This window comes from Xenopus laevis, chromosome 3L, assembly GCF_017654675.1.
Source record: "Xenopus laevis strain J_2021 chromosome 3L, Xenopus_laevis_v10.1, whole genome shotgun sequence".
Taxonomy (NCBI): domain Eukaryota; kingdom Metazoa; phylum Chordata; class Amphibia; order Anura; family Pipidae; genus Xenopus; species Xenopus laevis.
Genome location: NC_054375.1, coordinates 78,976,961 through 79,004,091, shown reverse-complemented (window position 1 = coordinate 79,004,091; position 27,131 = coordinate 78,976,961). Strand labels below are relative to the sequence as shown.

The 27,131-nt window shown below is 36.8% G+C and overlaps 1 protein-coding gene across 6 annotated transcripts in view; it reads right to left on the bottom strand.

The window, feature by feature from the left end:
* Nucleotides 1-10,964: 10,964 nt before the first annotated feature.
* The window catches only part of brd1.L (bromodomain containing 1 L homeolog), a 32,553-nt gene continuing 16,386 nt past the window's right edge, over nucleotides 10,965-27,131 (bottom strand). For 3 of the 6 annotated variants that reach the window (XM_018250949.2, XM_018250950.2, XM_018250951.2), the window contains exons 7-13: nucleotides 26,734-26,991; nucleotides 20,838-21,332; nucleotides 16,491-16,626; nucleotides 15,779-15,906; nucleotides 14,898-15,004; nucleotides 14,581-14,735; nucleotides 10,965-12,589 (exon numbers count right to left, since the gene is read on the bottom strand). In XM_018250949.2, coding sequence (XP_018106438.1) covers nucleotides 12,406-12,589; nucleotides 14,581-14,735; nucleotides 14,898-15,004; nucleotides 15,779-15,906; nucleotides 16,491-16,626; nucleotides 20,838-21,332; nucleotides 26,734-26,991 — 1,463 coding nt within the window. In that variant the 3' untranslated portion in view covers nucleotides 10,965-12,405. 6 annotated transcript variants of the gene reach the window in all.

Genomic DNA, 27,131 nt, shown 5'->3' with positions numbered 1-27,131 from the left:
AAAGTTATTTTTCAGGCATTTTGACATTGTAACTACCAAGCAGCAGCAGTTATGCCTGCTGTGTTAAAGTTATTGAAATCTGCAAGAAAATAGTTACATTAAACATAATTGTATCTGATTTTCAGATAATATATATTTTAAAAAAGATTATAGGCTTGGGTAAAAATGTAGAATGCGTTCATCCTGATTGTTTAACAGTCCTTGTTCCTGAGTATGTTCTTCATACTTATGTTGTATATTTACTGTAAGGGGCAAATTCATCAAGGGTCGAATATCGAGGGTTAATTAATCCTCGATATTCGACTGGGGAATGAAAATCCTTCGACTTCGAATATCGAAGTCGAAGGATTTTGCGCAAATACTTCGATCGAACGATCAAAGGAATAATCGTTCGATCGAACGATTAAATCCTTCAAATCGAACGATTCGAAGGATTTTAATCCAACGATCGAAGGATTATCCTTCGACCAAAAAAAATTAGGCAAGCCTATGGGGACCTTCCCCATAGGCTAACATTGAGCTCGGTAGCTTTTAGGTGGCGAACTAGGGGGGTCGAAGTTTTTTCTTAAAGAGACAGTACTTCGACTATTGAATGGTCGAATAGTCGAACGATTTTTAGTTCGAATCCTTCGATTCGAAGTCATAGTCGAAGGTCGAAGTAGCCCATTGGATGGTCGAAGTAGCCAAAATTCAAAGTTTTTTTTCTTATATTCCTTCACTCGAACTTAATGAATGGGCCCCTTAGTGATCTCAAACAAATCAGAGATTTTGGTAAAATTAATTCCCTCCAAAACTAAATGTTTCATTGCTAGCTTAAAGATTAGAATGACAATCATGATTTGTGTGTATGTGTGTCACATTCATAGTCGTGAACCTCATCCCAGAGCCAAATTTTTCTGTATACACACAAATGTAGGGGGCTGCAATAAGTGATGGATGCCTTGTGTGAGAAATAAGCAATCAGCTATCTGTTCAGTGATAGAAACATTCACTAAAATATCTACTATCATAATTAAAGGTATTGTCAGAGTAGGAAAGGTTGTACTTTGTGGCTTTAAAGGTATTGTGGCATTGGTGAGTATGTGTGGTGTAATATATCTGCTGTGAATTGATGGAGAGAGGAAGGCTGCAGGAAAACAGTGAAAATCCACCATTATGTAAAATGAAGTTCATAAAAATGGTTATATATATATTTACTAATATACGCATTGGTGCCACCAATTGGTTGCGTACATTAAAATATCTTTTCTTCCAAGTCATAATAAGGAGAAAGTACTTCGCTGATTAAGCATCATGTTTGTACTGTGAACAATAAAGCATTCTGTCCGGCATTGTATTTGAGAGCATACGATTGCTATCATAAGGGCTTGATTGAATCAATACAGGCAGAACAATGTTTATTTCTATGCAGTCCATGCAGCCATTGCTTTCACACAAGGCCCAAACACATCAATAATTAATCATGTAGCCCTCTCTCAATCACACAAGAAAAGGTCAGTGTCACACATTAACAAAACAACTATATACATGACTTGAAACATGCACCAGTACAAATGTCATCCTTGCTGACATTATATAGTTAGCAAGGTGTGCAATGATAGTATGACCTCCATATTTTAACCGGTGCTACTATTTATCCAGAATTTATAATGGAAATATTTGTATTTGTAAGCACCAGATATCGACTAAAAATAGTTACAGGTTAATATTAAATCCAGAGATTACTGATGACTAATGACCTTGCTAAAGTTTTTGCATACACACACACATACACACACAAGTGAACTAAAGACAATTCTTTTTCCAACCAGGGAATGACCTGGTGAGAACTGGATCCTAATTTATAGTCCTTTGTGGGTCCAGTTGGGTAGACTCACGCAGGACTCAGATCTGCTGACCTTCAAACTGACAGACCCTCCGTCCTGATATGCTTCCTTCTCCAGATCCACTGGCCTACCCACAATGGGTTAGCATACTTACTGAGCTAGGAACGGCAAAACCAGGGTAGTTGCAGACTGTCCGCATGATCAGGGAATATGAGAGTTTCTGCCTGAAACCCAACCACTTTGTGGTGATTATTTTGTGGGTACCCGACTCCAATAAAAGTATTGTCATACCCCTCTATATTAATATTTTTGAACCATAAACATTTGGATATGCAGGTGTTTAATTAAAAGCCATGGATCCATAATCAAGAACCAGATAGGGACTTTAGGAAACAATAAATACTTAAAATACTTAAATACTTAAATCTGAGTGTAGATGGATACAAAGAAGGCCAGCCACAACAAATCAAAATATGACTAGAGTTTTGGTCTGCTCAAGAAGAAAAAATTAGACAGGGAGCATATTTGCTTATTCAGGAAAAGTAGTTAGTGAATTCACAGGGCATATAACCTAACGCCCTAACCCTCATCATAAAGTATGAATAAAGTTTGATTAAAATGAAGAGAAAATATAAAAAACAGGCGTGCAGCAAAATTGCTTTATCATATCAGAAACATGTTATGGGATGCAAAGCTGCCTACCTCTTTATTCTTTAAAGGGGATGTATGGTCAAAAATTATAATCCCCCTTTGCCTTTCGGGAATGAAAAGAAGCATTTTTCAAATTGCAAATAATTATTTTTTATGAACCAGTTTTGAGTTTCGTTTTAGATTTAGTTGAGCATAATCAATTCCCCCACATACCTGCTCTTTTCAGCAGCGCACAAAACCTGAGGCCCGTGGCCGTCTCTTCTGCTTGGCCCACCTGCCTACCAATGAAAAACGAGTAGACAGTCAAGCAATGGTGGTAGTGATGGGTAAAAGGTTTGCCATGTAAGTTATCACATATATTTTTTACTCCCCAACTAAAAGTTTGGAAGCTGCTGTATGTAGTTTAGTGTCAGACTGGCAAGGGATGTTTTTGTAGTTTTTGTAATATTGCCTTTCGATGATTTCTTTGATACAAAGCTGATTAAAACTGTCTGTGATTCAGTTAACCCTAGCGCTGCTGTGAATATTGCATTACTTACAGGACGAGAGTTATCCTTAAAGGAAACCACTCAATTTGCCATTTGTGCTTGCATGTGCTAAACCCACTTTTCTGCTGAACACCACATTTGTCCTATATTATTTTCCTAAAAATAACTTCCTTTCTGTCCTCCCCCACGCATACAAAGAAAACATATTGCTCGTCTGTAAAAATGTGTAAAAGGGAAAATACAGTTGTATAAAGGCTTGTGCATTGATTAAACTGTTTATATAAAAAGCTGTTTTGTTATTGAATATCTTATTATAACAATGCCTCAATGAGCATTTTCAGTTGCCCTTGAGTGCTGATACTCGTGAAGTCCAAGATTGCCATCTTGTGGATAATTTGCACATAAACTCCAGTCTTAACCAATGTTATACTCCTAACCTGCTGTAATAAATTCTCCCTTTTACATTCAAATGTAAGAACAAGAAAACATAATTTGCTTCTAAGTTCAGCTTTTCTAAGCATTAAATTCCCTGCCTTCCCAGAGTTATCACTGAATGCATAGTTATCTTTAAAGGACTTAAAAATTTATTGTGAATAATTTTTACTAAATAAGTATTTTTAAATAATGTTATTTATGGTTTGGGTGCATGCTGCTATATTACTTTATTGAAAAATATCACCACTCATCCAATGACTTCTTCAACTCGATGAATGAAATCTTTATAGCCATAAAAACCTATAGAAAAAACAATGGGAAAAACACAGAGAAAAAAAAATACCTGCCTGCTTAATTAGTTTACAGCAGAGGGATCTGTTTGGTGATTATTTTAGGTGAAATTAAAAGGAAAAAAATCCAGACTGTTTTGAAAGATATAGAATGACTTGAATAAATAGTTTTTATTTTATATGACCAGTAAACAGCATAAATTTGTTTATTATCATACAAGATATACAACATTTTTCCCACACTAGCAATGACAAAGCAAATATATTATTATTAATATTATTATTAACAAAAAAAAAAATGAAACAGGAGACACGGATGTACCATAAAATCCACCATTAAAGAAGTGTTGGGCAGGCAAGTTAATAGGGGCAGATTTATCAAGTAAAAAATACTTCGAAATTCGAATATCGAAGTTGAAGTATTTTTCACCGAATTTGGCCATCGAACAAAGTAAAATCGTTTGAATCGAACGATTCAAACGATTTTAGTGTACGAACGAACGATTTTACTTCGATGTGTAAAGACTTAGAAAATGGTTGTAGAAGGTCCCCATAGGCTAACATAGCACTTCGGCAGGTTTAATTTGGCGAACTATTGAAGTCGCAGTTTTTTTAAAGAGGCAGTACTTTGATTATTGAATGGTCGAATATTCAAACTATTTTTACTTTGAATCGAATTCGAAGTAAATTCAAATTCGTAGTATCCTATTTGATGGTCGGAGTATCCAAAAAATTACTTAGAATTTTGAAATTTTTTTTTACTTCGAAAATTCCCTCTAATTCACTTCGACCCTTGATAAATCTGCCCCTTAATGTTTGAATACATTAAAGGGGTGGCTCACCTATGAGGTAACTTTTGGTATGTTATAGCATGTCCAATTCCTAGCAACTTTGCAAGTGGTCTTTATTACTTGAGTTATTTGCCTTTTCCTCTGACTCTTTACAGCTTTTAAATGGGAGTCAATTACTTTAAAAACAGATGCTCTGTAAGGCTACAAATGTATTGTTATTGCTACTTTTTATTTCTCATCTTAATATTCAGGTCCTCTTCTATTCATATTCCATTCTCATATTGAAATCAATGCATGGTTTTTAGGGTAATTTGGATTTTAGCAACCAGATTGCTGAAATTGCAAACTGGAGAGTTAATAAATAAAAAGCTAACAACTCTAAAAATCCACAAATAATAAAAAATGAAAACCAATTGCAAATTTTCTCAGAATATCAGTCTCTACATCATACTAAAAAGGTGAACAACCCCTTTAGCTGTATTTTGGTGGAAAGGCCGTGCCTCTTAAAAGTTTAGATGCCTTTATGCCCTCACTCAATCAGCAGTTGTGTTCTGCAGGATTCTGGGCTTGAGAATTACTATTGTTTTCATTTTCACATGTAACTGTCATCCAGACCTTAATGAGACCAGTCCATCTGTTTATCTCATGTTTTTCCTGTCACTTTCAATTTTTTACACATGATGTAAAAAATGCAGAAAATCAGTCTTCATAAAGAATGTGTTCGTCTTTAATATTCCCAGCTTACCCCTTCCTGAAAATAGATCTCTGCCCTATTCCAGGTGGTATCAGCCACTTACCTTTTAAATTGTGCTGCATTTTCTGCTGCAAATTGAGGCAGAGGCAGGCTTACTAAAGCAGATTCAGCAGTAAAATGTGCATTGGAGTCTCAAAATAGACATTGCTGCCAAAACCCCATTTAAATAATTTAGCAATGACCTCCACTGTTAATTGGTAATTGTCCCTAGCCCTTTGGTGCAGATTCTGTGCAGTGGAAGAGAGCGGCGTAATGGCACAAGCACAGTTGGAGCAATCTTAACACCTTACTTATAAAGTGTAGCAAACTGTTAGATGTCTGCAAAGGAAGCAGCCATGGACTGGCAATCATTGGATTCTGGCAAATGCCAGGGGCTGCTGTAAGATGCCATAGACAGTCTATTTATTGGCCCTGAGGGGACTGTTTGGGCCTCTGTTTACTTAAAGTGATAATGACACTAAAATGAATGTGAATATGAAGTTACCTATAGGTCATGTTGATCGTTTTTTGCGGAGAGGTTTGTTTTTGTAAGTTATTGTTAGTTGAAGTTGCTAAACCTGACTGTTTTGCCAACCTGGCTGTTCCATCTCAGCCTGTCAGTTAAAGTTTCTAATGCTAATGGACTCCTGCTGCACAAATATGGCAGCTCCGTCATACAGGAACATGGGGCATCAGACAGGTAATGTAAAAGCATCCTGCAAATACTTTATGGCAAAGTTATAAGTTGCTTTCAAAGGCAATATTATGATGGATGTAAAAAAGTTTAATTTCTGGTGTCAATATCTCTTTAAAATACCAGAGCCTATTTTATATCCCAGTTTATACCTGAAAGGAAGTCTCCTACCACCCATTTCCTGGGTTGGCATACCATCATTGTTGCTGTGAAGAACAAGTTTCCAGCCGAATTTAGTTTTAACTTCTCCAAGGAAAGTCAACAGAAACACTCATTGAACATGAGCAAGAAGATAGATAGGATAACTAATCACTTCTCATCCGATCATTAACCCAAGAGACAAAGGGGATTCCATTGTTGCAATGCATACTAGCCATCATATTAAAATATGCACAAATGCTTTAACAATATAGTATATTAAAAAATGACAATGTGATCTTTTTGGAAAAATTTACAGAATCATTGTAGCCTCCTTATAAAATGGTGCAGAATTGTACAATGGATGATGAAATGGAAAGCACCTTGTGATTATATTGCCAAAGATAAATTAGGACCCTGTCTACTCAGGCCATCCCATTACAGGATGCACTAATTCACTGTTTCCCTGACGGTGCCACCTGCCTAATTAAAATCTAGGAGTAAATACCATCTCAGAGACACCAATAAATTACCAGATGTCAATATAGGGGGTAAAGAGCTAATTTTAGTTAGTTTGGGTGTTAGCCTCTTTACCTCTGTATCATACTGATGCTTTATGTGTAAATGTGGGTAGTTAAGAATCTTTTAATATCATTTGCTAAACACAATTATGTTTGGATTACATTTTTCTAGGCTTATCCAACTCTGGAAATAGTGTGAATCCAAAAAATACACCATATAAAACCTGTTGAGGTCATGTAGAAGTTATCTATAAAACGTCTGCTGTGAATACAGCTTTTGGCCTGTGCATATTTCTGTAAGAAAATGTATCAAGAAGAAAGGGAGGATAAAAAATGTGTGGGTAATTATACAGGATCTCATTTTCCTGAAGCTACTGCCTTGGCAACCCACATGTAAACAATGTCGCATCTACCTGCCCAAAAGCTCACAACATAGAACCTTCCACAATGAAAAATTAGCAGAGTAGTTATGCTTGTCAGCCCAAAACCTGAGGGTTGTATTCGTGTTGACTAATTGCCCACGGCGTGTGTTATGTGCTGTATTCGCCACCAGCCCATCCTCTCCATGCATCACTACTGTTGTTTCATCACTTTCCCATCCAATGACGTCAACGATGGGTCCAGGTGGACTGAACGGAGTTGGGTTAGGGTTAGTGCAGGTTGTAAATACGTTGACCCACACATCACTGAATCATTGAAGAGAGATGGTAGCAAGGCCAGACATCTCCACCCTCACTACCGATGTTCTGGCGCTTACCTATATACATGCATTCGCCTTGCCCCTCTAGCAACATCAGCGATAGGGCAGGCCAGGTCAGAACCAGATTGGGTTAGGGTCACTGTTATAAAGAGAGGTGGTAGCAGGGTTGGGAGGCATACAATACAAGCAGGTGGCTAAAAGAACCTGGGAAAAATATTGAATGTCAAATTTGAGTATAGTACTCTCATATATTTTTGAGTTATGTCAAAACCATCACAAGCACAAACATTTAATAGGTTTACCTTGGACCTTTACTGGTTCATTCCTTTAGTTGTACATCTCTAAACTCTTAAGTTTATTCTAACCTTCCTGTACAAATGTACCCAAAACTCCACTGCATATAATTTTAATTACAAATACTCCATCTTTACCAGCAGTTTTGTTATTTGGTCTGAGAACTACCCGATGCCTTCTAATACAATAACCTTTTACAGGTATAGAATCTACTATCCTGGGAATTGAGAATTTTCAGATAATGGATCTTACTGATATTTTCAAATGAATAAGTTCAGACTGCTAAAATCATTCAAAAATATTAAATGCAACAGGATTGTTTTGTCACCAGTATAGAGTCATGCAGCTTAGTTAGCATCAAGCATAAGATACATTTTATTAGAGAAAAGGGTATCATTTAAAAATTGTATTTGCTTCAAATAGAGTATATGGGACATGACCTTCCTACAATTCAGAGCTTTCTGGATATCAGGTTTCCAGATAAAGTATCCCATATTTGTAGTGTAATAGCATGCATCAGATAGCTTTTTCCCATTAAATTAGCTACTGCAGGTTTAACCACTTTGTGGCAAGAATCAAAGTAATTATTCTGATGTTTAACCCCAAGACTTTTTATAATTTATCTTCTGTGAATGAGCCTGGTTTTTCTTGATTCTAACACAATGCCCACCATCATGCACTGCAATTTATATTGTCTAATTACAATTTGTTTATCTACTCTATAATAAAGATTTCTTGCACAGCATTACCCACACTGCTAATGACAACTAATCAATGCTTAGATAATGGATGATTAAATTTAAAATTAACATGCTTTCATCTATGAGGTTTTCTATCCGTCTTTGTTGTTAGCTAAGGGTCAGCCTCACTTAGGGGCAGATTTACTTAGCTCGAGTGAAGGATTAGAATAAAAAATACTTCGAATTTCGAAGTGTTTTTTGGGCTACTTCGACCATCAAATGGGCTACTTCGACCTTCGACTACTACTTCGAATTCGAACTAAAAATCGTTCGACTATTCGATAGTCGAAGTACTGTCTCTTTAAGAAAAACTTTGACCCCCTACTTCGGCAGCTAAAAGCTACCGAAGTCAATGTTAGCCTATGGGGAAGGTCCGCATAGGCTTGCCTGAGATTTTTTTGATCGAAGGATATTCCTTCGATCGGTGTATTAAAATCCTTCGAATCGTTCGATTCGAAGGATTTAATCGTTCGATATTCGAAGTCAAACGATTTTAGTTCCTAGTCGAATATCGAGGGTTAATTAACCCTCGATATTCGACTCTTGATGAATCGGCCCCTAAATGTCAGAACAAATTGAATCTTGAACTCCAAACATTCTGCACTCGTCTGTTGAGAAGTACACCTGTCAGTTCAAGATACAGTGGAATCCAGCTCTTGCGTACCTGCATAATACGTTTTCCTGGATATGTTTTTATTTCACAGTGCAGCACATGCAAGTAGTGTTCTTTTGTTCATGGATTTTATGAATATTTTTTGTGGTCTCCTGAAAATTTTTAAAAGGATTCGGTTTTTATTTCTAAATTGCACTGTCTACATTGCAAACAATTCACTCTACCATATACAATGTAATACCCTAACCAGCAAGTGTATTTTTTTTAGTTGTAATATTGGTGTGTAGGCAGCCATCTCAGGTCATTTTGCCTGGTCATGTGCTTTCAGAATGAGCCAGCACTTTAGGATGGAACTGCTTTCTGGCAGGCTGTTGTTTCTCCTACTCAATGTAACTGAATGCATCACAGATTTGGGGACCTAGATTTTACCATTGAGTGCTGTTTTTATATCTACCAGGGAGCGGTTATCTTGTGCTAGTGAGCTTCTTTCTGGTTACTGTACCCTTGTTCTGCTGATGGAGGAAGTGATATCATTCCAACTTGCAGTACAGCAGTAAAGAGTGACTAGAGTTTATTAGAGCACAAGGCTGGCAATTGAAAATATGTCTAGCCCCATGTCAGATTTCAAAATAAATATAAAAATATAATTTTGCTCTTTTAAAAAAACAGATTTCAGTGCAGAATTCTGCTGGAGCAGCACTATTAACTGATGCATTTTGAAAAATAAACAGTTTTTCCATGACAGTATCCCTTTAAACACAGGATTCCACTGTATATAACTAGAAACATTTTTTTCCTGTGGGTGTTTACACAAGTTGTAAGTTTCTCATAGATATTTGTTATCAAGTACAATAATAAATAGTGGCTAGCTTGTGGATCAGATAAGCTGCTCAATTCAGCACAGTGCAACAAACCTCAAATGAAAAGACAAACTCTGCCTCTTTATCTGTCAGCATTTAGGATGGCTGCCAATTAGATCTATCCATATTCAGCTTCATAAATTTATAAATAAAAATTGGTTTGCCAAAACATATTAAGGGTTATGTTTACAGTGGAACCCCGCTTTTACTTTCCCTCGGGGATTGCAAAAAATCTATGTAAAATCCAGGAAGTAGAAAATTTGGCTTGTGTGTGCTGGACCATGAGATAAAGTCAGGAAAATGTATGTTGGAGGTACGTAAATAAAGGATTCTACTGTAACAGGATTTCTATGTTAGGAAACAAAATAATTCAGTAATACCCTTGAGGTCCATAAAATGGTTTTGTATATGTTTGTATGTCTGACAATTATTTCCATGTATTACGGCTATAGAATATTTTTTACCCTTACAGCAAGTGCATTTTTAGATATATTCCACTTAACAGAAATTATCTAAACAAGTATATGCATGGTGATTTGACTCAGAACAGCTTTCTAAACCACTAAAAATGTCCCCAATATCATTAAAATAAAGCAGCAAAGACCACATTGATTATATTTTGCGGCAGCCATTTTGGCTTTCCTCTTGTTGCTTCCTACTGGGGGAAATTCAATGGTGCGTACATGTGCTGTAGCTCCTCCTTCGGACACTGTACACTCTGCGGCCGCCTGCTCTCTGTTACTATGTTGTTTTCAAGAATAAATGCAAACGGTAAGTGGAAAGTGTCTTCCAATAGTAGCATCACCAAGGAAATCAGATGCTAGTACAAGTATTCTTATATATGCCGCAAAAACAGTCCTGCAGAGTCAACGATGACCTGTGGGCCTACCATGTGATTAATGTGTCATTGCTGAATTAAAAGAACAAAACCAGTGGAGGGCCATAGCCAAGATTATAGTTTAAATTATGCGTACATACTCTTGCTCAAGGCAAAACAGTGGATTCACAAATAGGAAATATGTCATCACTCATATATAAAGGAGCAGCAGCATAATAAAATCTTGTGATGACAGGACAGATATAGCAGTGCTGTAAGTTAGATTAAGCAAGTTTGTGATGACCTTTCTGATTGTGTTATCATATTCTACCTTTCCTTGTCCATGAAATCATCAGCTTCCAAAATGCAACAGTTCATCATCAAAATCTTGACTTTTTATTTTCATATAAAAATGCAGCTCCTGAAAACCACCATACATATATGTATATCTCTAACAATGCTTCTTGTCTTAAAAATAAAAAAAATTGTACTAAGTCTATATACATCACATGTACCATACAAAATGTATCCAAAGTTTCTATTGCTACCAAGCTTTCTCTTAACTATAACTGGTTACATAAACTGCCTGTCCTAGGGAGACTAAAAAAACAAAAAAAAAAAATTTAATACAGAAAAGCAGTTACATATTCATTAACACAATTTGATGCATATTCTTTCATAAGCAGGTTGCCATATGTATGTGCCTTTAATAAAACACGCATTAATAGAATTTTTCAAAATTAAATTCTCAATTTAAACAAATTAATATTTTTCAACTCAGGCACATTTATAATTACATTTATTTTTTTGTATACATAAAAAAAATAAAATCTTTGGGGGAAAAGGCAGTGGGATATTGAAGAGGAAAATGTGCTGAAAACTTTTCTCCAGAACATTTAAAAAAGATAAATGCAGTAAATTAAAAAAAATATATATAAAATTCAATCATATGCTAAAAAGAAATTAAAACTTTGGGTTTTGAGTGCAACTGTAAGCAGTTTTGAAAGTAAAAACACACACCATGAACCACCGTGGAATACTATGCTTTCCTAGTTATTTAAGAAGAACACTGTAGAAAAATATAGAAAGTATGTTCCTAGATGGTAATTTACACTCCAATTTATGCCATTAACAGTGTTAAAACTTAAAATACTGTATAACTCATAACTGATCAGATACAATACTTTAATACTAGTGGATTCTTCCAATGTTCTGTGTAAATAAAATTATTTTTTGATACACTGAAATCTTTTGCAAGGACTTTATATAATTAAAAAATATTCCTTTAGGTACAGTAGTCAAAATACGGGAATGGACACACCAGGTAGCAATACATGTTATTTAAATAGATTTTTTTTTTTTTAACATAACTTTTTTTTCAATCTAGTTGACAAATACAAAACACTTTTTATGTAGTAAAGTGGTGCTAAGGCTCAACCATTTGTTGTCATTAAAAAAAAAAAAAAAAAAGTTTAAAAAATTTGCCAAACAAAATTTCTTTCAACAGACAAAAAGCCAAGAGGAAGCAGGAACTACCTCAGGTCAGAATAAGTTAAGTTTCCCAATATACATATATGTACACAGTATGAACACTATAAACATAATTTTCAACAACTTTAGTGGAAGCTACTCCAATCTATATGAATTAGATAAAATCAGCAGAACGGCAGCATGAGTTTTCATGCTCCATTACAGAACATCTTTACCCATCCAATGATTAGGAATTGTATCTTCAATACATTCTTTCTGAGAAAAGAGGATCTAAGTAAAGCTTAAGAGTACGTGAGGCATGTTGTGTCTTTGTAGCACCTTCTTTAATCAATATCACTGAAGTCACTAACGGATTCTCCTTGAACTCTATTTAAATGATTTAATGCTCGATCGTACGCAACCCTAACAGCCTTTCGAATGCTTGAATTACGTCCTTCCATCATTTTCAGCTTGTCAATTGTTTCATCAACACCTAAAGGAACCATTTTGGATTTTGGAAGCCACTGCCTGTAAAGTAAACAGATTATATTGTAGTTTAAAGTTTGTTTGTTTTTGACATACTAACCCCATTCCAATTATTTTGGACATTTGAGGGAAAGTAACATTTCTACGCTTCAAAAATTGATGTACAACAATATTGGCTGAAGCAAAAACAATATTATACGGCAGTATAGGACTTTTTTTTTTTATGGCAAAGCAGTGCTGTCCAAGATTTTCAATGCTGCTACATGCTATTTCAAATATTTGGGCCGGTATTATTGTAAGTGTTGCAAAGATGTCAGTGAAGATCCTGGGTATATATGTGGGCCATAACAATATGTTTGACAGCCTCATTTGGTCCATAGGCCTTGAGTTGGACAACCCTAAGCATGATCATGTGGGACTATCCATGCTTACATAGTTATTATGGTACCTCTCTTCAAAGGTTATTAGAATACAAAAGGGATTGCCCCTGCTGCAGCTATACTTACTAAAACCTTTAAGTTTTGCTAACCATACATTCATGATATCAAACCATGTTCCTTTGTCACTAGGCCATTTCTGCTTTCCTTGTAAAAGGATTACAATTCTACAAGAGTAGTTTAAAGAATAAAGAAACAAACATAAGTGGATGTAAAATTGATGAGGGGGTATTCTAAGCACTCATGCAATGCAAATTCTTTATTTTCTTTCTTTCAATTCGAAGATATTAAGGGATACATGTACTGTTAATATGAATGAATTTTGTTACAACAGCTCCACCTGCTGGTCATTTTCCCACCAGTCTGACCAGCAAGTAATCAAAGGAAGTTGTTGGGAGAAAGAAAGAGGTTGCTGTGACGTTCTTCTGCTTAGTAATGTGTTATGTCTACCACCACTTCACTTTACTGCAATGGTGGTGCTGGTCCCCCGTCAACCCCGGCCAGGTCCCTCCGCAACAGCAGTAAATTCACAGGTCTGCACACACTCTATATATCTGCAGTCGGGGATGCAGCCCAGCTTTTTATTAATGTTTCACCACAGTGATCAACGTTTTGGGGGGTTTAACCTCCCTTCATCAGGGGAGGTTAAACCCCCCCGAAACTTTGATCATTGTGGGCTGTGTCTCTGACTGCAGATATTTAGAGTGCATGCGGACCCGTGAATTTACTACTGTTCTTCTGCTTAGGAAAGATGTGAGAAAAGTTATCCGAGGTTTCTCATTTTTTTTTCAGAAGCAGGAGAACATCCTCTTTTTTTTCTCCTGACAACTTCCTTGACTACATGGTGGTCAGACTGGTGGGAAAATGACCAGCAGAAGGCGCTGTTGTAACAAAAAAAGTTAAAAAGGTACATTGCAGGCACAATCTTGGAACAATGGCACCTTACACAAGGCTGGAACTACAAGCGGACAATGCAACTATTTGCCACCTTGGCAAGATCACCCCAACTAAAGGTGGCCATACACGGGCCGATAAAAGCTGCCGACAGACCGTGTCGGCAGCTTATTGGCCTGTGTATGGGGCCCCCCGACAGGCTTCACCGATCGAGATCTGGCCGAAAGTCGGCCAGATCTCGATCGGATGGGACAAAAAATCCCGTCGGATCGCGGCCGCATCTATTCGTTGATGCGGTCCCGCAATCCGACCGCCCATTGGGCCCACGATCGGATCAGCCCGATATTGCCCACCTCAAGGTAGGCATATCGGGGAGAGATCCGCTCGTTTGACAACATCGCCAAACGAGCGGATCTCTCAGTGTATGGCCACCTTTAGGTAAGATATTAACATTTTCCCAATGACATGCCTGTCAATGAAGTATATTTAAGCTAGTTTAAGTTCGTTGAGGGGATGTAAAATCTAGAGTCAAGGCCAAAACACTGTTCCAAACACTTCACTAATAACAAAAACAATTGTAAAAGCATGTAAAATTCAATTGGCATGTTTTTTTTTTTTTAGAGGATTAATACTGTTAGTTAATGAGGAAAAAAAACAGTAATTTTAGAAATGTTCATACAGAGTTAAAAAAGAAAATCTTACCAACTTCTTTTATTGTCAAAAAACAACACTAAAAATAATTTTTCTTCAGCCCTGGTTTGCATCTGGTCTCCAGTTTTTAGAACATCCATGGGAGGTACAGGAATTGCAACACCATTGTGGTGGCAACCAACTCGAGGCATCTTAGGGTCAATTATCTGGAAAACATTTGTAAATTCTTTAATAATTATTGTAGAAAATAAAATTATTTCTAACAATGGCAATTCAATTTTTAACACTTGCTTGAATTCACAATGGAGGTGGGTTGAAAGAGTTCTACCCTGCTTAATAAAAAGAAAAGCACTACTGTTGTAACTTACCAAAGCTGGATAGGAAGGATATCCACTGCATTTAGCCCAAACCACTTTTAAAGGTTCAAGAAACGCAGCTGTACTTGCAGCGACCCACATATTCGTCTCCCCAACTTCTAGTAAAAAAAAATATATATACACATATAATCATAATCTCAGAGCTCCTTTAACACTAATTAAGTTAAATGTCTTAAAGTTAAAGTTTACTCATGAAAACTGCATGTGTCTCTAAAGATATCACACATAAAATAGCACATATTTGAAACACTTTCATATAAAGCCATTTTTATTAAGAGTTTAGTACCTCTGGTTTGTATGAGGCACCGTGCCCAAACACAAATCAAGCATACCATGATAGGTTACATCAGCCAATGAATGGACAGATCTGAGCCCTTTATACTCACATATCTTAGAACATGCAGTCAGGTGATCACAGAGTGAATGCACAGAACATCTCAAAAGGATGGCTCAAGTTACAGTATACATTTTTCGTTTTTGTTGAGAACATATAGCTCTCCCAGAATTAATGGTCCTTTAGACTTAGTAATTTTCCAGACAATATGTAAAAGTGTTTTCATATCTGTATATTATATATGTACAGCATTTCTAAAAATAATAAATAAATAAAATGCAAATTTGCTTTTTTTTTCTTTTAAGTACATTCTATGATTATGATAAATATTTGATTGTGCTTTCTGGAAAATACTGATTACGTCTCAAATTGATTTAGGTCAGGGATGCCACTGTTATGATCCCATACAGGGAACAACAAGAGGGGAACACGGAGCTCAGAAAAAAATATCATACAGTATAATCAATTTTCATTGTACTAGAAAAAAGTTAATTCAGCCTTAGACAAAAAAATAAATTTTAATTATAAAATAACATACCAGCTGCAATTCTTGCTGCTCTAGCGTAGTTTCCATTTTCTATACAAGATATTAATTCACTTCTGTCTTCTATCGTATGACGTCGTATAAGGGCTGGTTTACCTTTCCCACATTTTGGCAAGCCAAAGCTGAATGATACAACAAACTGCAGTTAGAAGTGTTAACAGATAAACAAATCTTGGTAGTGGTAATAGTAAGAGGTGATATCTGGGTAGAGGAACCTGAAGAAAAAACACTCCTAGCAATACCTTAAATGCTGAAGATTCCCACATTGCTGTGCCTACACTCCTATAAACATGGTAATTTATTCAAAATGTATAAACAAGCTCCCTTTCCTAAGTTGCAGCTGTTGAGATAAGATATAAGATGCAGCTCATTATCTGCGACTGGTACATTGTTTTACTATTTACTCCATTGCAAACAGTGTCTACAGAGAAGCAGGAAATGAGACAGTCAGAAGGTTAAAGTGGTTTAACTTCTTCTAGAGGATCCCCTGAGGGGTCACATGACCTAAATCATGTAGGGAGCTGCTAGAAAGACCCCCCCCCCCAGGTAGCAGGAATAAGCTGGCCTTTACCACGCTTATATCACTAAAAAGCCAAATAGTTACGGTCACAAAGCTGCATACGAAAAACACGCCTTGTTTGGCACCATAACCAGCATCATAAACAGAAGGCTATATAGGGCATCACTAGGATTCAATTACTAGTACCTGGAATTGCACAAGATACTGTTGTTAGAGGAGATGCTTGACTCTGATGCACATCTTCTGCGAGGTTCCAGTTTTCTTCCTGGAGTTATAGTAAATTCTTTTTCCTTGTCTCCTTCTCCATAACCATTTGAGAGACCTGCAACATAGAGACATGTGTTTACAGGAACATAACTGAATTAATCAAATGGCAATGCATTTCACACTGTTAATAGGTAATACAGGTATGAGACTGGTTATCCAGAATGTTCGGAACCTGGGATTTTCCGGATATTTTCGGTAATTTGGATCTTCACAGCTTAAGTCTACTAAAAAATCATGTAAACTAGGGATACACCGAATCCAGGATTCGGCTGAATCCTTCAGCCTAACCGAATCCAAATTTGCATATGCAAATTAGGGGTGGGGATGGAAATTGCAGGACTTTTTGTCAGAAAACAAGGAAGTAAAAAATGGTTTCCCCTTCCCACCCCTAATTTGCATATGCAAATTAGGGTTCCAATTCGGTTCAGTGTTCGGCCGAATCTTTAGCAAAGGATTCGGGGGTTCAGCCGAATCCAAAATAGTGGATTCGGTGCATCCCTAATGTAAACATTAAGTAACCCAAAAGTCTGATTTTGCTTCAAATAAGGATTACAGAGGAAAAAGTAAATCATATTTAAAAATTTTGATTATTCGTATAAAATGAAGTCTATGGGAGATAGCCTCTCCGTAATTCGGAGATTTCTGGATAATGGATCCCATGCCTGTATAAGCAATTTTTAGACGGGTGGGAAAAAACCACATCAATAAATATGCACTTCAATAGCCTGCATCCCACCTCATCGGCCACAATAGAAAATTCTTTACAGAATTGAGGTGGGGGGGGGCAGAGTGTCTTACAAAAAAACTGTAATAATGTACCTTCATGAAAAATGTTTAGTATACTTTGAGTAAACCAGATTTGACACATGGCATACTTCTTCAAAAGGACAAGTTAAGGGTTAATCACGGATATTCTAGTGAGCATGGCAACACTCCCCCCATCTTCTTTCAGCTCTTGGAATCTTTGCTCTGCCCTAGGCTGTGTGCATGCACAGTTGAATAAAAAGGTGTTTTTTTTTTGCCCGCTACAATTTTACTCTATTGTGCAAGTGCATAGCCCAGGTCAGCCACATTATATCTCTGGGCAAGGAGCATTTTTCAGCAAATTTATAAATAGTCAAGCCTTGTTTATGTTAAACTAAGAATTGGCCTCTCATTGGTAATGCTTGTGAGGGTCCTAATTGGTGAAAGAAAAGGAAACGGGTTCGAACTGCTATAAAAGGAGGTACATTTGTCCAAACTAGATCAGAAGCACACTCAGCACTGCTCTCATGTTCTCTCAATTTCACCACATATTTCATACAAAAAAACTTTTGAAAATAAACATTTGGTAATTATCTAGAAATGTAGATATTTAAATATAAAAATACCTGTACATATTTAGGGGCCTAAAGCAAGACTACTTAGTATGTGTATTTAGTTTTGCGCACACATATCCTGTACCTAGCTTCCCCTCAAAATAGCAAATGGTAGTACAGGTACCAAAAGAGGTAATCAGAGAGAGAAGACACCACACAAGCAGATTCCTAGATAAAGACCTTCTTCTGCTATTTTTCCTATAACAATTAGAATTAAAAATACAAAAACACAAAGAAGCAATTAAAACAAACTTACAAAAATACTCCTTTGAGTATTTTAATTATCTCCAGAGCAGTGATCCCCAATCAGTGGCTCTGAGCACAAGTTGGATGTTACTCTCAGTGGCCTCAAAGCAAGTGCTTATTTTTGAGTTCCTGGCTTGGAGGCAAGTTTTGGTTGCATAAAAACCAGGTGTACAGCCAAACAGAGCCACAGCACTTATTTTGCTCCATCAGCCTAGTGGTTAACTCCTGTAATTGCCCCCAATTCTTTACTTAACTCTCCTTGCAGAGTCATCCCAGTGGAGCTCACGGACGCCATCTTCCGGCCCTTCGGTATTCTTTGGGTCTTCTTCCTTACCATCAGCAATTTCCGGCCCTTTCGGCAAATGTGCAGTTGTCACGTATTGAAAGACTGCTCCAACTGCACATGCACCGATAGGCCGCTCACTTCACGAAGAAGACCGAAGATTGCACCCCTGAGCTCCGCTATGCTGACTCTGCAAGGAGAGTTATGTAAATAATTGGTGGCAATTGCAGGAGTTAACTCCTAGGCTGGGGGGAGAACTATGTAGGGTAGGGGATAGTGATTTTTAATAGCAGGGTGTTTAATTCTCCTTTAAGTAAACAGTCACACTTTGGATGCTACTATACAGCTACTGGTATTTACAGCAGTATAGTATCCATGCTCTTTTCTTACAACAACTATATATCTACACAGTATGCAGGTGTAAAATTACCTACACAGGTTGCCACTGCCTGTGTGTGCAGTACCTATCATGAATGGCATACACTTGTCATTGTGCAGATGGGGTTCATTTCACTTTCTGCTTGATATTAGCCCTACATGCTCAATGATGTTCTGTCACTTACAGTACACATGGGACAGTAGAGGGCCAAATCTGTGTCTTCTCTGCTGGCAGTGTGACATAGCCCCCAAAAAGCCTGATACCAAATTGGGAGCCTGCATTCTACTAGCTGCTCTGGGGATTATTTTTAACTATTCTGGAACAAGGAGCCCAAATGATGAAAGCAAAGAAATAAAATGGATAAAGACTTGCAGATTTTACAGACTTTGCCTATTTATTAAACAATCTTCAACAGAAACATTTCATTCCAATACAACTGATGACATTTTTTGCACTTGAGTTCACCAGCTCCAGCCTAGAAAACCCCATTATTTCCTATGGTGGGAGAAGGACCTCTTCTGTAAAACGAGAGAACAAATCATTGATATTTTACTACCCACCGGTAATTGTCAGTCATTAAAATTTTATTTATATAATAAGATTTCACTATTTAACAAGTAAATTCCCATTATGACTTCAACTACTCAAATTGCACTAACCTTTAATGGCATGACCCATTTAAGTAACCTGGAAGGATGTAGCTGGTAAGTATAAATTCCCACTGTAAAATAGGCTATTTGTTTTCACTGGAGGATTGTGGTTTTTTACAAAGAATTTTCAAGGATAAGTGCACCATGGTCTTATTACTCTGTCACACTGTTTGCTGTGGGACAATTTTAAATGGACTACAGCCTTAGAATGGCAATAGGCACTGTAGGACTTGCATATAATGAAGGACCTTTCTATGGCATGTGCCATAATTATTTTTAAAGGCAAACTGTGCAATTGCAATCTTTCTTCTTCAAATAATGGCTTTTAATCATTTCTAGCAACAGGTCAACTTCAAAGTGTGGGTTAGACCAATTGCTTGCACAAGGGTGCTTTTAGCAGCTGCTCAACACCACAGCGTGAGTTAGACCAAGCACTGGCGATTTCTTTCTGAGTTTTGTTTTTGTGCTAACAACTATTACATTGAAAATTTATACAAAGCTTAATTTTTTTCCCTCACACAGCATGATTTTTAGCCCTTCATTCTATGAGTGCTAATGGCTGAACCTTAGAAAGAAAACCTGTGGGACAACATGCAAAAAGCAGGGTGCTAAATATGGCCAACAGTACATTATATTCTCATTACTTTAAAACACACATTTTCTTGTGTTACTGTTCCTTTAAGTTGTAGGTTCCTCTCATGCTTTGCCACATGATTTTCACAAAAGAAAAAGTGAATAACCAATTTGGGATAAACTATGGAACACATCCTATCTATAGAATATATGGCTTGCTATGTGTGGATTTGCTGTGACACCTATAAATCAAATCGCTCAATCACAAGCACTCATCTACAGATTCAAGGAATCTAAAACATATATTACTTACCAAGCTCCTTAGAATCTGGAGCAATTAATGTTCAATATATTTCTTCTTTGAAAAGGACATATGTAGTATAGAGATTTGTATCTTTTACCAATACATATTCAAGCAGAAACACTCACCTTGGGGTTCAGATGTTGCTGTACTAAGAATAAGAATTTTCACTAAGGGCACATACCTATTACTATTCCCAAGAGTGGAAGATACAAGGCTCTGGTCAAAATGAGCTATCTTCATCCCCATAGATACATAGACATAGGGGGCAAATATTTTACCTACTGACTGCAGGGACATACAAACAGCAGGCAGTCAAATCCAAAGTTATGCTAATTCTAGAAAGTGAATACTTACTAAACATTCACAGAACGATTAATAGTCATGAGGACATCATGGAATGAGCACATTTTTATTAGGTTAGTAAATATATTTAAATATCCTTGTTTTCACAAATATGGAGAAAAGCTTTTTACCTGTATCCACTCGCTTCACTGGGGATTCTCCATCAACATCGGAATCTCCACAGGTGCTCCTTGATCTTTTTCTTGGTTGCAGGAGTGTCTCCAACCTTGGAAGGACTACAGACAAAAAGGTTTTGGTCCCTAGCTGTGGAGAAGTTGGCTGGGTTTCAGTGTTCTTTGAAGGCTTTTGGGGGCTTACACTTTTTGATTTGTGGAAGAGAATAGATGTACGTCTGTTTACATCAGCTGATGATTCCGCTACTTCAGAATCTGTCGACTCATTGAGATTACTGTCCTTAAGTAAATTTTCTGGAGTATGTCCATTTATCATTTCATTTTGAATAGTAGTGCTATGCAATTCATTACCAAATGTGACTCTTTTGTAAAGCTTACTCTGCTCTGGATTGAGTTCTATAGGTTTGAGGGTTGGTGGTTCTGAATTAGTCTCCGAGTTTGAAGGTAGAGGTAATGCATCAGATGGTTCAAGTTTAGGGGGAGATTTATCTCCTGAAAAAATTATAAATAAAGTGCAGTTTTTGAAAACTGTATTATAAAGTTATCTATCAAACATAACGCTAGGTGTGTAATATGTATTTCTGCCTTAAACACAGTAAAAACACATAGGTATGTGAATGAACTAAAGTTATGATACAAGGCAATCAGGTGAAGCTGCTGGCAGATCATTTTCCATTTGTAATATATCCAATATAACAAATTTGTGTGTTTTTGGTAGGGAAAATTACAATTTGTAAGAAACTGCTCAACAGACTTTTTTTATTACAATTAATCACTTTTTCCTACACACTCAAACACAATTCTGTGTTTTGTGTGTGCTATCCATTTGCATCTTGTTTTATAGCCCAGAGACTGATATTAAAAACCACCATTATAGCTGTGCACAAGCACCACACAGGGTGACAGACGTATGATATGAATGTTTTAACACCCAGTTATATAGACCGTACGAGTATGACTTAAGATAAATTAAATCTTCATTAAATGATTATTAAAATAGAGTCTTCATACCATAATATGAAGATTCACCTTTTCTAGCTGTTTTCCAAAAAAAGTTTAAGTGCATTTGAATACAAGCATGGAAAGCATTGTGGCACTAAATATCAGTGAAAAAAGATAATTGCACTTCTATTTATCAAAGCAATTTATAATTCTAAATTACTTTTGCTTATGTGTATAAAAAGTCATGCTTTATGGGCAGTTCTTGCCAAAATGATGCTACAGACGTCAATAGGTAAATGGCTAGGTCGATAAGATCAGTTATAAAATGTGGGTATATAATGTCAACAGTGTGACAACTACATGCAATCAAAGTCAAATTTGGACCGCCCCTATTTTATGTAGAACTGAAGTCTTTTATTACCATGGAAATTTAGACTAAAAGTTTGCAACTTTGTTTGTGCATTTGCCTTTTTCTACATATCATCCTACTTTCAGTCAGTGACTGAAAAAAAAACATACAGATGTTTAAATTGACAGCAGGGAACTGAAAATAGTGAAATAACCAAAAATCCATATTAAGAAATGAATATATTATTAACAGTCCCTTTAATTATTTGCAGGAGGATTATGGTAGGTATGTTTCATAAGAAAGAGGGTATCTTAAAGGAGAACTAAACCCTTAAAATGGATATGGCTAAAAATGCCATATTTTATATACTGAACTTATTGCACCAGCCTAAAGTTTCAGCTTCTCAATAGCACCAATTATCCAGAACTTCAAATTTGTCACAGGGGGTCACCATCTTGGAAAATGTCTGTGACACTCACATGCTCAGTGGGCATGTGAGAAGCTGTTGAGAAGCTGAGTTTAGGGGCTGTCACAAATTATCAAGCAGAAAATGAGGTTGGTGCTACAGGACTGATTATTAAATTCTGATGCTAATTGCACTGGTTTCTGTGCTGCCATGTAGGAATTCTCTGTATTAATTACTAATCAGCCTTATATTGTGACATTTCTATTCTATGTGTACTGTATATTGTGAGTGGGTCCCTAAGCTCAGTAAGTGACAGTAGCACAGAGCTTGTGCAGTGAATCAGCAGAAAAGAAGATGGGGAGCTACTGGGCATCTTTAGAGACACAGATCTTTACTGCTAAAGGACTGTGGTTGCCTTCTGTGGTACAGAAGCACAAAACATAATGTACAACTTCTTTACTTAAGCTATAGTTCTCCTTTAAACAAACTGTGTAAGCAGGTAGCAAATTAGAATATATACATACACACACTAGCATTGCAAACACAATTTTTCATAAAGTTATGAAAGTTATTTATAAAGAAAAACAATATTGCAGCTCTGCTCCATTGTAAAACAGAGACAGTAATAAAATAAAAAAGGAATGGCTAATTCACTAGAGAGCAAGGACAATGTTAAGACACCCTCAGTGATTTAAATTGCTAAGCTATTTTTCATGGGTCACTGCTCTATTATGGGCACAATGCTGAGGAAAAAAATTAACAGATATGCGTAAACACCTTACTGTATTCCCTGCATTCCTTGCTCCAGACCCAGTTAAATTATAAATATCCAAACTGTGGGGCTGCACAGCCCAAACCGAGGGGGGGGGAGGATAAGGGTTAAAAGCCATTTAGGGTAAATGCTTAGTTACTGTCTATTGGAACAATGTGGCAGTTAATTTTAAAACTACATTTTCATATATATGTAGAACACATCATATACATACATGCATTTGCATGGCTAAATGTTTGTTATGGTCTAAGAAGGGCCCAACCAAGAGGGCACTACCCACAAATTAGAAAATCACACTTTAACAAATAAAGATACTTAGAACTTTATAAAGGAGGCACAACAATTTTTCTTAAAGGAGAACTAAAGCTGAACTTAAAAACTAGAACTGTCCATTATGTTTTGGCCTTCTGTACCAATCCAAGGCAAACAGAGCCCTTTAGCAGTAAAGATCTGTGTCTCCAAAAATGCCCCAGTAGCTTCCCATCTTCTTTTCTGCTGATTCACTGCACATGATCTATGCTTCTGTCACTTACTGAGCTTAGGGACCCACTCACAATATACAGTACACATAGAATAGAAATGTCACAATATAAGGCTGATTAGTAATTAATACAGATAATTACTACATGGCAGCACAGAAACCAATGCAACTGGCATCAGAATTTAAAGGGGAACTATCACGAAAAATGTATATAAGCTTCAGCATACTGAAATAAGAAACTTTGTAACTACAATCAATTAAATATTCTGCATTGTTTCTGAAATAATCAAATTAATCTTCACTATTCCTCTCTTAGCATCTGTTTCTCTTCATTCTGTCTTCATGCAGCAGTTGGTGCGTTTGATATATTGGATCTAACGGTCAATGAATATCTTAGAGGGGGGCTTCCTTTCCTAGCAGATGCATTAGAGAGGGATAGTGAAGATAAACTTGATTATTTCGGAAACGGTACAGAGTTTTTAATTGCTTATATTTAAAAAAAAACTTCCCATTTCAGTATACTGAAGCTTATATTAAACTTTAATTTTCACGATAGATCCCTTTAATAATCATCCCTGTAGCATAAACTTATATTACATTACTGCTTGATAATTTGCAACGACCCCTAAGCTTAGCACACTGAGCATGTGAGTATCGCAGACAATTTCCAAGATGGTGACCCCCTGTGACAAGTTTCAAGTCATGGATCATTGCTGCTATAGAGTACTGAAACTTTTAGCTGGTGCAATAAGTTCATTATATAAAATATGTAATTTTTAGCCATATTCATTTTTAAGGTTTAGATCTCCTTTAAGGGCGTTTTACAGGTGTTAACTGAACTTGGTTTGCTCATTATGTGCATGTGTGAAACATCACATGCATGCGGATAATGAGAATGATAGGACTCACAATTACACTCGCTAGGAGCAAGTTTTTTGCCAAGGAAGTATTTCCTTTAACCGAGTGCGGGTTCGATTAGTCTGCAGCTCTGGTGTGTGATAGGGAGGGTTGGGTGGAGTTCATCCGCTCCAAACGACCCCCAGAAAAATCAATATCTATATACACAAAGCTATAGAGGCCCAGCAATACACTTGCATATATAAATATATGCACATACCAATAATAAACTAACATAAACCTTGAGATAACTGCTTAGGTTATTATACCTGTTTTTCTTAGATGCTTTCAAATGTAAAAACTGAAAACCATAAGCAAACTGTGCCGTTTCCTTTAGGCTACCAGTGCACACAATGCTGTTCATTGGCTTTTCTATGTATCTGCTTCTTCTTACAAATACTCAGATAGGGTTAAGCTTTTCAGCACACATATGGAGTGGCTTTTGGTGCGAAAATGCATATTTTCGCATTTTAGTAGCTATGTCCGTGCATGTGTTTTCTGCTCTCCATGTGTGTGCTTTCAGGCTGATGCCATGCCCATCAGTGAATTTGTAAGGAGTGGGATGGCAGCACATCAACTTCTCTCCACCTGCCCACTGCTTCAACTATTTAATTCATATCTCTTGCGACAGAACTTCCTCCTGTTCTGCTGTGGAGTCCTAGTCTCACATCTACCACTAGGTGGCACAGAGAAGAATCTTTAGCAGTACAGATGATTTCGGAGCTAAATTTGGACCTGTAGGATGCTGAGACATACTGCAACCTTCAGGCAACCTGCTTTTTGAAAGGGAATATCTAGATGCATTATCTTTAACTGTACATAATGTGTTTTAGTGCTAGTTCCCATTGCCTCTTACTGTATAATGTATTCATGATGTGGGGATATTGTTTTTGGAAGCCTTTGTGCCACACATGGAATCCGATGTATTTTTTTTAAGAAAGAAGCAGAAACCTGCTGCTGAAATCAGTAACTTACTTATTTAGTATAAAAAGCTTTCCTTCCCTTGAATAGGAAGTTGGTCATATAGTGGTCTACTGCACATGCCTGATTGATTTCGATTGGAGCAGGAGGCAGCAAGCATGAATGGTAAACAGTTCTTTGACTGATACCTATGCAAAGAAGAAGGAAAGCTCAGTATACAAAAGGGTGTGGAGCATCATGTTAGATGAGGGAGTTACTGTTTTCAGCAGTTTGCTTATGGTATGTCGTTTTGAGGGATCTTTTAAGGATTTTAAACAAAAAGATTAACATATTCTTTAAAGAATTTTAATTACCACCCGTACAAACGGAGTCTGGCAGGTTAAGGGCTATGGCACACAAGGTGTTCTGCATGCCAGCAGCATCTAAATCGCCATCACCACTCTTCATCGTATTAAATTAAAAGCATCATATTAAATTAAAAGTCACGCACAAGGAGCAGCAGAAGACAGGCCTATGCAACAAAAACATTAAAGAAAGCATTTTGCAGTCCATCCGCCACTGCTCCATGTGGGTCAGTGACTGCACTTTTCGTTTAATACCGTTAGAAGTGGCAACATGCAGACAAAGGTTTTGACCACAGATAGCTTTCCCTTGACAGCAGTAGTAGTAGTAGTCAAAACCCTTGAAGAGAATGGGAGGCAGCAGGGGAAGATTTGCCTACACCTCCACTCACTGGTTCTACCAGTATGTGCTTTTAGCCAAAGCAAAGCAGTGGTTAACAGCATAGAAACATGTAGCTCCTATTCAGGCAGCTGAAACCTGCAGAAGATGGGGTTACGGATATCCATTTGCAGAGCAGCAGCAGAAAAAAAGGGTGCAGCATATCTAAACATAGTTCAAGAGATTGAAAGAATCATGTGTAATAACTATAATGGTTTGCCTTGTCTCAGCTTTACAATTTATCATTATAAAATCTGAAGGGACTATGTAATCAAACCAACCGTAAACAGTCTACCTACTTAAAATATATTCATGCTAAAATACTGTATGTTACTTGAAAAATAAGCATTTGTCCTAGTTTGATTATCTAAAAAACTAAACATATATAAATGGCTAAATATTTACCCTCTTCTTCGCCATCATTCAAAATAGATCCATCTTCTTCAAAACTTCCAATACCGGATTCTATTTGTGGGGGCTGTACATGTTGTTGAGATAGCATCTGGCGAACATTGGCGATCTCTCTTTTTAGCAACTTTAGCCGTTTACTTCTGGATCCACTTGATTTCATTGCAAAAGTCAAATCTAATTTTTCAAGTAGCTCTTTCAGCTGTTCTTCCAAAGCCATATGTGCTCGATTATTAGGATTAAGCAGCTTGTCAACTAGAGAGATAAAGATTGTTTTAGGGGTTGCTCTTTTAAACGGTTAATAAGATACCCAGTTTATTTTACTTAGCTTTAGGACAGAAATACACACATTTGTTAGATACATTTTTTTGTAATCACCCTATGCAGTCTATGTG